Genomic DNA, 14,497 nt, shown 5'->3' on the forward strand with positions numbered 1-14,497 from the left:
CAGTTGGATAGAGCCGTGTCTTGGTGCTGAGAACCTCTGGGAGCCCTCCCTCCAATTAATATACCCTGGGGTCTGAGGTTCTCTGGTAGTCCAGGGGTTTGGACTCAGAACTCCCACCACAGTAGCTTGGAGCTGACCTCCCGCAGGGAACCAAGATCCTGCAAACTTTGTGGCATGGTAAAAAAAAAAAAAAAAGAAAAAGAGAAACAAAGAAAGAAAAAAAGGAACAGTACAATATCAAGAATAAAAAACTAAATAAAGTTAGAAAGATAAAAAATATATTAGGAAAAATGAAATATAATTGAAACAACTGCAAAAAGGTAAAATAAAACCATAACATAAAAAAGAGAGAAAAAAAGGGATGGGGGGAATAAGCAAAAGGAGAGAACAATAACAAAGTATAAAGAATAACATAAGATTAGAAAAATAAAAGATTTATTAGGAAAAATAAAAATATAAAAGAATCCACAACAATGAATCAACAAGGTAAAAGAGAAACCGAATCTAAAAGAGGAAAAAAAAAAGTCTTGCTATGGGGGCAGAACTTAGGCAGGGGTGGAACTAAGGGAGGGATGGGGTTTAAGGTGGGGTGGGATCTAGGCGGGTGCCTTTTGAGCATAGGGCAGGGCATGGGCGGGGCCTAGGCGGGGGTGGGGTGGGGTGGGGGGTGGGGTGGGGTGACGGGCGGGGCCTAGGCGGGGGTGACGTTCTAGCGTGGGACGGGGCCTCAGCTTAGGACCTGCGGGGAAGGGGAGAGGCAGCAAGTTGAATGGGGCAACTCTGGAGTGTGGAGTTCCGGAGTTTGGAGGTAAGGCTCTGGGTGAGTGTGTGTGGGTGGGACTTAGGCCCAGTGCCTTGGAGGGGGTCTCAGAGGGGGTCTCTGAGTGTAGAGGTGGGGCCCTGGGGGGGTGTAGGGGCGGGGCTTGGGCTCTGCGTGGCAGGAGGGAGGCTCTGAGGGCAGAGGATCAGGCCTATGAGCCCAACAGGCTCCCCAGTACCTAAGTAGACAGGGAAAGCGCTGGCCCCCTTCCCTTCCATTCCTTCACGTCTGTCCCCCACTTTCTCCCCCAGGGTCTCCCCTGTTGCTGCTGGACCCCCATCTGTGGGTGAGTCCAGCTGGGTGTAAGAACTTCTCCCCTTTCCCAGCCACCCTTCAGGGGTGCCAGTCCCAGAGGTCTAGACTTTACTTTTCCTCCCCCTTCCCTCCCTCCCACTCCCTCAGAACCCACGTGGCTGGAGGGGGCCTAGCTGGGCAGAGGATCAGGCCTGGGATCTCAGCAGGTTCCTGGGGGTCTACGTGGGCAGAGGAAACCTGGCCACGGTCCCTTTTGATCCTCTGCCCTCCCAGTGGTTCCCCCATTTCCCCCTTCGGGCATTGGATCCCTTCCCCTCCTGCAGCTGCCCCTCAGGGATGCCAGTCCTGTCCAGCCTCCACTTCTCCCCCTTTACTCCCCCCATGCCCCATGTCATACCCGGTTGCTGGGGGCTTCCTCCTGTCCCCTTAGGTGTCCATGGTCCCCCACCAGTGCCTGATAGGTGCCCTAGTTGTGAAGAGATGCAAATTCCGCCTCCTCCTAGTACGCCATCTTGACTCTGCACCCCGTCACTCCTTTTTGAAGAATTTATTAAAGCTGAATTTGAGCTCTGCATAATTTTCTGAAATTTTAATCTTTACATATATGACAAATTTGAGTCTGTGGAGGGAGAACACTATAATTTATGTTCCTTTAATATAATTATTTTAAAGCCCTTGAATATGCCTGGCCAAAAAAATAGTACCTATTTTTTTGAAACAAGTATTGGCTAGGAATTGAAAAAGGAATTTCGCCTAACTTGAACCTGATATTTTATTTTTACAAAGAGAAGGAAATCCTAGAATATAGGATCAAACTTGAACCCGATATTTTATTTTTACAAAGAGAAGGAAATCCTAGAATATAGGCTAAAGCTCTCTGGTATTACTCTGACATCGGTTTATCATTACGTGGACTCTTGAAAGGTAGCATCAAAACCACAATGAGGTATCACCTCACACCTGTCAGAATGGCCATCATCAAAAAATCTATAAACAATTAATACTGGAGAGGGTATGGAGAAAAGGGGACCCTCTTGCACTGTTGGTGGGAATGTAAATTGACACAGCCACTGTGGAGAGCTGTATGGAGGTTCCTTAAAAAACTAAAAATAGAATTACTGTATGATCCAGCAATCCCACTACTGGGCATATACCCTGAGAAAACTGTAATTCAAAAGGACATGTGTACCCCAGTGTTCATTGCAGCACTATTTACAATAGCCAGGACATGGAAACAACCTGAGTGTCCAACGACAGATGAATGGGTAAAGATGATGTGGTACATATATACAATGGAATATTACTCAGCCATTAAAAGGAATGAAATTGGGTGTTTTGTAGAGATGTGGTTGGACCTAGAGTCTGTCATATAGAGTGAAGTGAGCCAGAAAGAAAAAAACAAATATCGTATATTAATGCATATATGTGGAATCTAGAAAAATGGTACAGATGAACCTATTTGCAGGGCAGGAATAGAGACGTAGACATAGAGAACAGACATGTGGACACAGCAGAGGAAGGGGAGGGTGGGACAAACTGGGAGATCAGGATTGATGTATATACAGTACCATGCATAACATAGATAGCTAGTGTGAACATTATAAAGCACAGGAAGCTCAGCTCCGTGCTCTGTGACAACCTAGTTGGGTGGGATGGGGGGGATCGGAGGGAGGTCCAAGAGGGAGGGGATATAGGTATACATATAGCTGATTCACTTCATTGTACAGCTGAAACTAACACAACATTTAAAGCAATTATACTCCAATTAAAAAAGAAAAAAGAAGATAGCATCTTGTGCCTGGAAACATTGAGTTTGGGAATTTCTCTCGTGCACTGGGCTGTGTTTATATTAGGTTATGCACGGCAGTTTGCCAGTTTGTTTTGCAGATGTTTGTAATGTACAGTCTTACATCTTGTTTCTATTTCTGGAACACTTTTAAGTATGACTCATGTTTTCTTGAGGTCATCCTAAAAATACAGCTAGTTTCAAGCATTAATGTAAAATATACCACAGACACCACACAGTAGTACCTAACGCTTTCTCTCAGTAGTTTAATGCGACTTCCTGACAAATTAAACGTTTTCTTTGACAAAATACGCTCTCCTAAAATATGAATAAGTGAAAATGGGATTTTTTTGAGAAGTGAGTTCTCTGATAACATAATGTAAACAACAAATTGAATTTGAAATTTTAATAAAAGGAGGTATCACTGGTATCACCAAAGCCCAAGAAATAGAATTAGTGTCCATAAAAGCAAGTCCACTAAATTTGATGGAGCCCTGTGAGGTTCATACTTGTAGGGAAAGTCTTGGACCTGAAGATAGAGCCTGTTGAAAAGATTTTAGAGGAGCAGTAGGACATGGTGGCTGGAGTGCAAGCTTTGGACTCAATTTAGGTCTCAGTCTGGTTTATGAACTTACCAACTGTGGACAAATGAGGCCACCATAAGAACTTTGATTTTTTTATTCACAAAATGGGGATAATGAATATTTAACAAATGCTTATACTACTATTGGACACTGTTCTAAGTGCCTAATTTAATCCTCATAACCACCTTATAAGTAAGTTCATTTATCATATCCATTATACAGATGGAGAAACTGAGCACAGAGAATTTAAGTAACTGATTAAGATTACACGGTAAACAGCTATACTAAAACAGTTGGGACTTAAACAGTTTGGGTTGAGTCTATATCCTTATATGCGGTAGTCTGTTACCTTCTAGGGTTGTTGTGAGATCTAAATGAAAGTATGAAAAATCATTCGTATTTTTACCCAGCACATGACAGGAAGGCAATAAATTATGACTATCATACGAGTTATTAAGGGAAGACAAAAGAAGGGAAAAGAAGAGGTCTTTATGAGGGTATAGCGTAGACTACAAGGCAAGCCACAGGGTTCAGAAGCTGCTTATCCATATTAAGAAACTTATGTAAAATTGAAATGTAGAGTCAGGCATTTCCAGATGCCTCTGGCAGGCATGGAGTAGTGGCAGTGCTGCCACTGGTTGAGAACCACTGTTGAGTGGTAAGAGCAAAGGGAGGGATTGCTGCGAATTGTCAGATATGCCTTAGGGCCAGTGGTTCTCAGCACGTGAGGATCATGCTGAGTGGAAGACACTCCCATGAACATACTCAAAGTTCTACACAATTCCCAGGATCCGGCTTTAAATAACTCCATCTCCATGCCTTTCTCTCCCACTTAAGAAGGTACACTGGTGTACAAACTGCTCTTTTATTATAATTTTGATTCTTCCTTCAGTTTGCTAAGAAAAAGATAAATTATTCCTAAATGTCAGCACTTTGCTAACACTGACAACTTGTGAGGCGAAGACCTCACATTTGATTAGGAAATCCTACCTTCAATTTAAAAAAAAAAATCTTGAAAAGAAATATGAGTTCCAAGGTCAAGGCATTCAAAATGGAATGGAACTCTACTGAGACTCTGTCATTATGAATAGTTACAAATAGTTATAAATAATAAAAGGTGGAGGAAGCTGAAGAGAGCAACTTGGCTTTACCTGATAGAACTTTGGAAATTTCATATTTTAAATAGTCAAGTCCAGGTAATGAAAGGTCAGGCACATTTCCAAAGGTGAATACAAAGAAGCAACATAAAACTTTAAGAATAGTGTAGAGAAGACCTGTGGCCAAAGTAAACTGAGATTTGTGAAAATGTAAAATAACCCAAAGTGTTTTCGTTTTTAATTATATATTTGATATCAAAGTAAGAAGAGGTGGTAGATCTGCAGCATAGGGAACTTTGCGTAATTTTACTGATGGAGAAATTAGAGCTTCTTAACTCTTATTTTGTTTCATCCTTAAACAGCAAGCAGATGGACTTACCTTGAAATAAGAAAGAGTAGACCATATATGACAAAGATTTAAGCCTGGAGTAGGAAAGAAAAATAGTTAAGTGGACATCTGATAGTTAAGAATGAGGTACAGGTGAATTGCTTCCTAGCGTTGTGGAGCTCCTTGAGAGATTCTCAGAGGTATAGGTCTTGGGGCAATGTTTTTTATTCTGTTTTTCATTATTGGGCAATGTTTTTTATTCTGTTTTTCATTATTGTTCCTAAGAACATTTCCCCCCAATTGTCTCTCCCCAATTCCATGGAATTTCAATGCACAGATATATTGTATATCTGTTGATGCACAGCATCCCTTTAGTGGGCAACAGACCATTGTAATAGCTAAGAATTATTCTCACGTCCCCCTCCAAGAACCAGTTTTTGCCCCCATGCGTGGTGTAGAGGCTTCGTAGAGGACAGGAGAGAAGCCAAACACCTCCACTTGGGTGATGAGTCTCCTGATTTTCAGACATAGAAGCATTGCTTTGGGGAAATTATAAAATGGTTTAATGTGACCCCAGTGATGTGATACACCAACCAGTCTGCCCACAACATTGTCCTTGATCTTCCCACCATGATTAAGAAAATCAGAAATTTATCTTTATTTTTTCCAATGATTCAATGTTAACTTTTTTCAGGAAGGGTAGGGGGAACCACCCTAGCAAGATTATGCTGTTGGTGGAGGGGGCGGGGGGGAAGCACAGCTTTAGTCCAAGGCAAGTGTTCTTAGATTGATCTTTGAATTCTTTCATGACCTTCCTGGATGATTAAACAAAGATTAACAAGTATGGGTTATTCAACACATCCAAAAGACTCTATGTTTTTTATATACATTTACACAATACATATATATATACATATACATAACATCAGTATTGTATGTGTTTATGTATAAAATGCAACATAATAGTAAAAGAAACACTGTACCCACACCCAATTTAAGAAGTAGAATGTTACGAATACCGTTGAAGTTATCCATGAGAATCTCTCTGATTCCATGTCCAAGTATCCTGAATTTATCACTTTTGCATTTTTGCTTTTTCAAGCACTGTTTTATCATATATGTATGTATTTGTAAAGAATTCAATTTGCTAGTTTATTGAGCTTTATCAAAATAGTGATATTAATCATTAATGTATGATTTATTTTGTGACAAGTTTTTTTCTTATTTAAGAGTTAAACATATTGTTGGAAGTGGTGGTAGTTCATTCTGGTTTTTTTTGTTGTTGTTATATAATATTCCACTGCATGCTTTTTATCCATCTCCTGTCTCCAGTTTTATTTTGAGCCACACTGCTGTGAGTATTCTATACCTCTCAATGTATAAGGGCAAGAGTTTTTCTTGTATACCTAGGGAAGCACTTGCTAGGTCACTGGGTGACTTATAAGTGAGCAAACACAAATTAATTGTATTAATACCAACATTTAAAAAAATGTTTAGGGAGAAGATAAGTGGATTGATGGGTGATTTAATAGTAGAGTTAGGGACTTCCCTGGTGGTCCAGTGGTTAAGACTCCACACTCCCAATGCAGGGGCCATGGGTTTGATCCCTGGTCAGGGAACTAAGATCCCGCATGCCACGTGGCAAAAAAAAAAAAAAAAAAAAAAAGTAGTAGACTTAGAAGGGCATTATACGGAGTAGTCTTCTATTCCCAAAAGAGTTGGTGTAGAGTAGACTTAAATTCTAAAGAAGTCATTTAAGTCTACATCAGACTTCCTAACTGTGAAGTTTGAGAGATCTCACAACCCAGTGCCAACTTATTATAGCTTTAAAAAATTTTTCAAAACTGTGATAATCATTAATTGTCTGGGATGATTTGGTCATATCCCCTTTTTAGAACAAAAGAGATGGGCTTTAAAATTGTGACAAAGTAATGGTACTAACTGCTCATATCACCCTTGAAAATCACTTTCATTCCTTTGGTGACACATTGTTCAAGCATTCTTATAAGGTTTTTTTTTTTGGCCACACCATGTGGCTTGTGGGATCTTACTTCCCCGACCAGGGATCAAACCTGGGTCCACAGCAGTGAAAGCCCAAGTTTTAACCACTAGACCACCAGAGAATTCCTGTTTCTTAATAAGCTTTGAAGTATGGGATTATGTGGCTCTTTGTGATGTAATAAACTTTGTTTTGTTATAACATTAGATAATAATGGTTTTATTGTAAAACAGTGTGAAAATTCACCAGATGTATGTATGAATGTATATATGTGTATATGTATATATGCATGTGTGTGCATGTGTGTATATATGTGTATGTATATATAATATATATATATATTTTAACTTAATGTACTGTCTGCATTGGTTGCTTGAAGACTTATATGTAGTATTCTGATTTGCATTTCATTTTACCTTTTTTCCACCTTAAAGTTTCAGACTCTCTGGCTCAATCAGTAATTCAACATCTAAGATGGATAATGCAGAAGGATCTTTTGGGGCAAGATGTCTTTCTAATAGGACCTCCTGGGCCTCTTCGCCGCTCTATTGCTATGCAGTACCTGGTAAGCAATGAATTCTTGTGGATTCCTAAGGGTCTTAACTATGATAAGCTATTTTGTAAATAAATTAAGAATTTATAAAAATACCAGGATTAGTCATTGCTTTAAAAATGTTGACGTTGAAGGGTGATTTGTTTATAAAGCATTTGGAATAAGTTACTTGGGAAGTAAATGTACATTTGCCTTTCATATCTTTAGCAAATGTTGTTGTAAGTAGAAAACCCTCCACTTCCAGTAGGAAAGAGATCTATCTAAATTCAGGCAATGAGTAGCAGATAGAATCAGCAACACTGAGATTACAAAACAAAGTGCAGTTTTATACTATTCAGGAAGCATTCTTTTATCTTCGGTCCACATTTTGAAAAGCCAAATAATTCTGACTTTTTGATGTTATGTGGTCTTTAAAGGGAGCCTAAGAATTACAGAATCTCTCTTATGTGTTAACTTGCACTCTTTTTTTTTTTTCTTCAATAGATGAGAAAATAAGTTCAGAGAAATTAAATAACTCACTCAAGCTTTATACGTAAATGATGGAGCTAGACTTCAGATCTCACATTGCTTCCCCTTTCTGACATGTTATCCCCTTACATGTTCGTAGTTCTCTGAGTACGGTTGTGAAGCGAGTTGAAATATTCAAATCTCGACACAAATTTTAAAAAATTACAGGACTTGTTTTCTACTACTTTGTCAGCGTTAATAGGCATTGCTCTAATGATTCAAGGAAGAACACTATCAGATAAGTAGGTCTGTCCCAAAGATACTTTTCAGGATGAAGAGAAAAAGCTTACTTAAAGTTTCCTTTGTAACTTGATATTAAATAATTGATTTCTAAGCTATTGAAATGTACTTTGCGTACTCTTCTATTTCGGTGGTGAATTTATCTTGGTACTTTCAAAACCATGTAGGGCAGGAATGATAAAAATAGAATGAACATATCAGAAACTAACTCCCTCTAGCTCATAAATTTCATATTTTTATTTGTTCCTAGAACCAGTTTGTGAGGTACAACGTGCCATTGTAGTATTATCCTCACTTTATTAATATGCAAGGCAAAAGTGTCTTGTCTAAGAATGCAGAGTCAGCCACCGAAAATCCCAGGTCTAGAACCTCTTTAGTTTTAAGATGTGCACTCACCGCCTGGCTCATTTCAAAGGCCACAATATCTCACTTTGATTTTGTTTCTCACAAGACTTTGAAGCTTGTTAGAAATGTGGAATGAGCCAGGCTAGGAGATTATAGGAGTCTTGTTGGCTCAAAAATGCAACTCAAGTTTATAAGTACAAAGCTTGTATCTTAAAAAGACAACAAGCACCAAACTTTAAATTGTGAATTAGAGCTGAGGCAGCTTTAGGATGTGGAAATACGTGGAAGAAAACTTAATAGCCTAAGCTGCCTTCCAAACTCTGCAGTGGGTACTGCTGTCATTAGCTATAGGATCCTATGCATAGTAAGAGCCAGAGTAGATGACATCTTTAAAGGCAGAAATTTGGGGGCAAGCCTGTTGAACCAATGAGAAATTAAATAGAAATAATTTGATAGTTGCGTTTATTTCATATTTCACTCATATGAAATGAGTTTTGTAGATAGTTCAAAGAAACCTCAACAGACCTCTGCCGCCTCTCCCATCTGCTGCTTCTGGTGCTGTTTGTCAACTTGCTGGTACCGCTTCTGTGAAGCTGCAGCTGAGGAGACCTTGGTGCTTGTCTTGGCTGGTGAAGAGTCCCAGGAAACTCAAGACTGAGGATAACATCCTCATTGTGGCAGTTCAGGGTGCTACCGTGGTACAATTTAACAGTAAGAGGCATACACCACTTTGTCAACCAGTGTGAATGACAGGGTTTTTCAGTGTGGGAGATCGTATTCAGACAATCAATGAAACAAGACAGGAAGGCGAAGTCAGAAGGAGGTATCTGCTAAAAGAAAACCTGCTACTTAACTCCAAAATTGTGCTCTCGTGGGCAATTCATTCTTATTTAGAGAAACATCATTTGGTATCACTACATCTTCACCACTATGGTGTATGTTTTCTCTATTTAAAACTTTTCCCTTCTTTCCACATATACTGAAATTTATGGGTGCATGGGACCCAGCACATTTTAAAAAACTAAATGACAATAATAATGTATTTTTATCAACATCACATGGAGACAAGGTGGAGAAAAAAATCCCATTGTGTGGAAATATCCCCTTTCACCAGTAATGGCATGCTCATTCAACATTTTTCTTTATACTCGTCCAGTAAATTAATTTGTTCTTCCTGTTTAGTAAAAACATATTGTATGCCTTATTGGATTGGAGTACGTCATTGCTTTTAATTCAACATTGTAAAACCAAGGATAATGTTAAAAACTTTTTGTACATAGTTGCTACATATATGGCAAAATTAATTAGGGATAGATTAATTATTCTAAAAGAAATGGATTCTGGATGGTTTCTCCTTCAAATCAAATGACTTTTTGTGTGTGAAATAATAACCCCCTTACCCCCCTCCTCCTTCTCATCTCACTTCTTCTTTTCCTTCCTGAATAGTTATGTATGTGTCTCTCCTGACTATTGATATTTACCTTATTTTCACACTTGTTAAATACCTAACATATTGTATCAATATATAGTTGGTAAACATTGGCTCCTGGAATAAATTAATTTAAATCACCCTTTAAAAAAAAGATGAACACTACTTACAGAGATGACTATCGTTTGTCTGAAAATCAAGTAATAGCCAAATTATTACTCTTGATATTTGAAAAGAACTCTACAGGAGACATTAAGATTTATAAGATCTAATTTTGATTATTATTGCTTAAGTAGTAAGTAATTAAGTCATAAATTATTGTGTACAGTAAAAGTAGAGCTCTGAGGAGAGATATATACGTATTTTGGTTAATGCTGCATTTATTGCATTTCTCTTAAAGCTGAGGCTCAAAAGGCTTTAATCTAGGATTACATTTAAAATGCTCTTCTGTAGAGTGACATTGTCAGATAACTGGCTCCAAAGCATACGTTGGGAACTTGATTTTTATTTTGGGACATGCTCTGCTCTTCAGGAGTTGACCAAACGGGAGGTTGAATACATCGCCTTATCAAGAGACACCACCGAAACTGATCTCAAACAGCGTCGAGAGATCCGCGCAGGCACGGCTTTTTACATCGATCAGGCAAGTGCTTACCACACTCCAACGCGTGACTGTTTACTCCTGGTCTTTAAGAAATTGATTTTTGAAGTAGAAAAAGAGTAGCTCATGTAATAGTGAAAGATGGATGTACTGTGCTCTCTCAAGACAGATTTAATTTAGGTTTTTGGTTTTCCTGTTCTTGGAAATGCCTTCTTAGTTTAGTACTAAATAAGAAGCCATAGTTGAAATTAGTGGTTCTAAAATGTTAGCTAAAGATCAATATGCTGATTTCTTAATTTTCAGTTGCTTCCTATTAATTGCCTATAGAAATTTGTTTTGTTTTAAAAAAGAATTAAGGCGATTTTAATATAGGAAATTCTCTAGCACATTTATTAATGTATTCTCAATATAAAGGTCAAGTTTATAAAGGTTTATTAAACATACTGAAATTAGATATATACTTCCAGGAACCACAGCTTTTTGGAGAGAGTACTTAGGTGTAGGTTACCAATTAAAATAATATTTTTTGAAAATTATAATGAAGCTTGTGGTACATTTCTTTAAATATATTGCTTAAAATATTAAATATTGTTCTTTGTTAGGAATACCTAATAGAAAAAAGGACAGAGGCTTTAAACATTTCATAGAGAAAAGATTTCAAATATTCAATAAATTCGTGACAGGATGCTTGATCTTCTTGTTAAAAAAATAAAAATTAAAACACTAGTGAGCTGCTGTTTTTCCTTCACCTATCAGATTGGTAAAGATTAAATAATTTGCTAAGGTCCATTGTTGATGAGGAAGAAGGGATGAGGAATTAGCATTGCTGTTAACGGGAGCGTAGACTGATGCAATTTTGAAAGAAAATTTGTGATTATCTATCAAAAGAAAAGAAATTAAACATATTTGTATCCAGCAGTAATATTTCTAGCAATTTTTCTTTCCAATGTTATTCACCCAAAGTGTGTAAAGTTATATATACAAGGATGTTTATTGTAGCATTGTTTGATATCATATAAAACTGTAAGTGAAAATTATAATGATGTACATTTAGGAGACTAATTAAATAAATAATGGTAAATAGAATTCTCTGTCACCATTTAAAAAAATGAGATGAATCTATATGAGGTGATAGGAAGGAAGTCCAGGATATATTAACGGAAAAAAAAATGAAGTTGCAAGACAATATATATAATATGGTCCCATTTGTGATTTAGAAAAAAAGAAGAAATGTGTAAATGTTTGTGTATACATTGAAAATTTCCAGAAGGAAACACAAGAATCAGTAAACAGAGCTGACCTCTGTGGAGGTATGACTGGGCATTTGGGGTGGGGCGAGGAAAGAACATTCATAGTTCTTTAAATTTGAAGCTTTCCCAGGAGTACACACTATTACTTATAATTAAAAGAGTGAAATTGTAAGAAGCACTGAGTGAAAGAATTTTTGGAGACCAGAATATTCACGTTGTCACATAGATGACTAATTAATTACAAAAGGAAAAATGTACTTAAAATGATTTGACAATAACTACCTTAAACAGTGGTGAGCAAACTTAGCATCATATGGTGGGAAAATCTGAGAAGTTCAGACTTCCAGCAATTAGAAAAGTAATGCTTTGTGGATGAAGCACAGAAGTGTATTTAAAGAAATCCATTTTATTCACATAATGCCAAATGTTCACTTTATTTCTAATTATAAATGGGAAAAAAATGTACTTTTACAATGCTTGCTTCTTTTCAGGACCCAATGAGGATGAAATGAAGGAGATGGGATTTGAGTTGAGATAGTGGGCAGCTGAGGAGAGAGATTAGAACATGAGACCACAGCCTGTGTAGAGGAGAGGGGATAGGAATATATTTAAGTGACGATGAAAGAACTGGTTTTGTCTGGTCGAGCATGGATTTAAAAACATATTTTTTGAGTGGATTTTATACCTAGGTGATGGTTGCAATGCAAAGTAAGGAAGAGAAAGGGATTTTTGTACGTTGATTATTTTAAAGACAGCTTAAAACTTTGCCTATTCAGAAATCTCAGAAATGGAGTTATTTCAGGTAACTAAGTTTATTGATTAGCTAAAGATTTATTTCTTGAAGCATAAAATAAATCATTTAGATGAAACTCTGATATTATATTCTCCTTGCCATTCTAAAAAGCATATTTTCAGATGATATCTATTTTACCATTTATAAAATATTTAAAGTGCTATGTAAATGTATGGTAGTATTTTATACTTGCATGTTTGCTTGGTGAATCCTACTTATTATGATAAACATCAGCTATTTAGGATGCTGTAATGCACTGACACCTTCAGAGCCTGTGATGGAGATATAGGCGTGTTAGTCCCTTCTCTAAGTTGCTTCAGGCTATTTATGAGATTGTATCTGATTTTCACATTTTTTTCTTCTCTCTTATTTGGCAGTTAATATTCCTTACTGTTTGCTCATAATCAGATCCTGTCAGTTCCTTGTTTAAATCCATGCACTCCCATCACACCCAGAATAAAATCCAGACCCTTTAACAAGGCCACCACACTCTACAGGACCCAACCTTGTCAACCTCATCTCCTTTCTTCTTTCCCTTGCTTTCTAGACTCCAGCTACAGTGACCTTCTTGTTCTTTTAAAAATAGACCAAGTGCTTTCCAGCCTCAGAGGCTTTGTACCTGATATTTCCTCTGCTTGGAATGACCTTCTCCCAGATCTGTACATTCCTGCCTCCTCGTCATTCAGCTTATAAATTCTCATAACATTCTATAATCACCGATCACGCCCATGCCCTTTCCACATGAACCCTGCTGTCATATACATAATGTAATCTTCAGAGCACCTATCACTCTCTGAATTTACCTAATTATTTCTAATTATTTGTTTTCATGTTGATTGTCTGTCTTCCCCACTAAAATGTAACTATTTTGCTTATCTCTGGCACCTAAAAACTGTTTGGAATGTAACTGACACTTACATTTTATGACAGGTTTCTCCTTTGGTTAATCAACCTTGTTAAAATTTTAAGTAAATTAAGATTAAATAGGCTCTGGATGGGACCAGGGGGCTTTCCAATGGAAAATATATCTGTCCTTTTGACATCTATTTTGAGTCATCAGAATGAATAATTACCATCTGAATTCTAAATATTTGAAGTTACCAATTGATTACCAGCTACTCATGTTTGTTAGAGTGAAAGATCTTTGTTTTATTTAGAAATTTCTTTTATTTAATATTCTTAACTGTTGACTTTGATGTCTGGGATCAAGGGAAAGGCAGTATCCATATAACCATCAGGTGAGGTTTCCTAATGTAGGTGGGTCAACCTAGATGAGAAATACCTGTGGCCATCTAGTGGGTGCTCAGGAGAAAAAGTTTGGGGTTTTCAGTGTGGTTGACATTGTATGCACATATGACTGATGTCCAAGTAATTTCTAATTGACATTTCAGCTGGAAACCTTGACAAAACTCCCAAATCCGAGTTGGGGGTCATGGCCATAGACTGCTTTTTTTCATGCAGGATTTTGGATAATTGATGATGAAATGAGAGGTTGAGCTCAATTACTACTCTTGAAGATCAGAATTGGTTAATAATTTTGTCGTAGGGAATTTATATTTTCTTTCAAAATAATGTTTATTTCTTCTGATTAATAAAGTCATAAATGCTCATTTTATAGATATATATGTGTGTGTATACACATATAGTATTTATTAATTAATAAATATTTATTGAAATGACTGCTGTGTGTCTAGGTACAGTGAACAGAAGAAACAAATTCCTCCCATCATAGGGTTTATGTTTTAGTGGGGGAAACAAAATAAACATAGTAAAGAAGGATAGTATAATAGAGCAAGTGATAAAGAGCATAGGGAAGAATATAAAAATTATTTATCTTCCCCTTCAAGACCAACAGTGTGAATATTTTCTGTATTTCTTTCTATGATGCCTATATTCATATCTATTTAATC

The 14,497-nt window shown here is 37.2% G+C and overlaps 1 protein-coding gene across 2 annotated transcripts in view; it reads left to right on the forward strand.

Annotated features, from left to right (window-relative positions):
- VWA8 (von Willebrand factor A domain containing 8) overlaps window positions 1-14,497 on the forward strand; it is a 366,706-nt gene that overhangs the window by 35,455 nt on the left and 316,754 nt on the right. For both annotated transcript variants that reach the window (XM_060128726.1, XM_060128728.1), the window contains exons 3-4: window positions 7,304-7,434; window positions 10,476-10,586. In XM_060128726.1, coding sequence (XP_059984709.1) covers window positions 7,304-7,434; window positions 10,476-10,586 — 242 coding nt within the window. The remainder of the gene's footprint in view (window positions 1-7,303; window positions 7,435-10,475; window positions 10,587-14,497) is intronic.

This window comes from Lagenorhynchus albirostris, chromosome 18 (assembly GCF_949774975.1).
Source record: "Lagenorhynchus albirostris chromosome 18, mLagAlb1.1, whole genome shotgun sequence".
Classification (NCBI taxonomy): Eukaryota; Metazoa; Chordata; class Mammalia; order Artiodactyla; family Delphinidae; genus Lagenorhynchus; species Lagenorhynchus albirostris.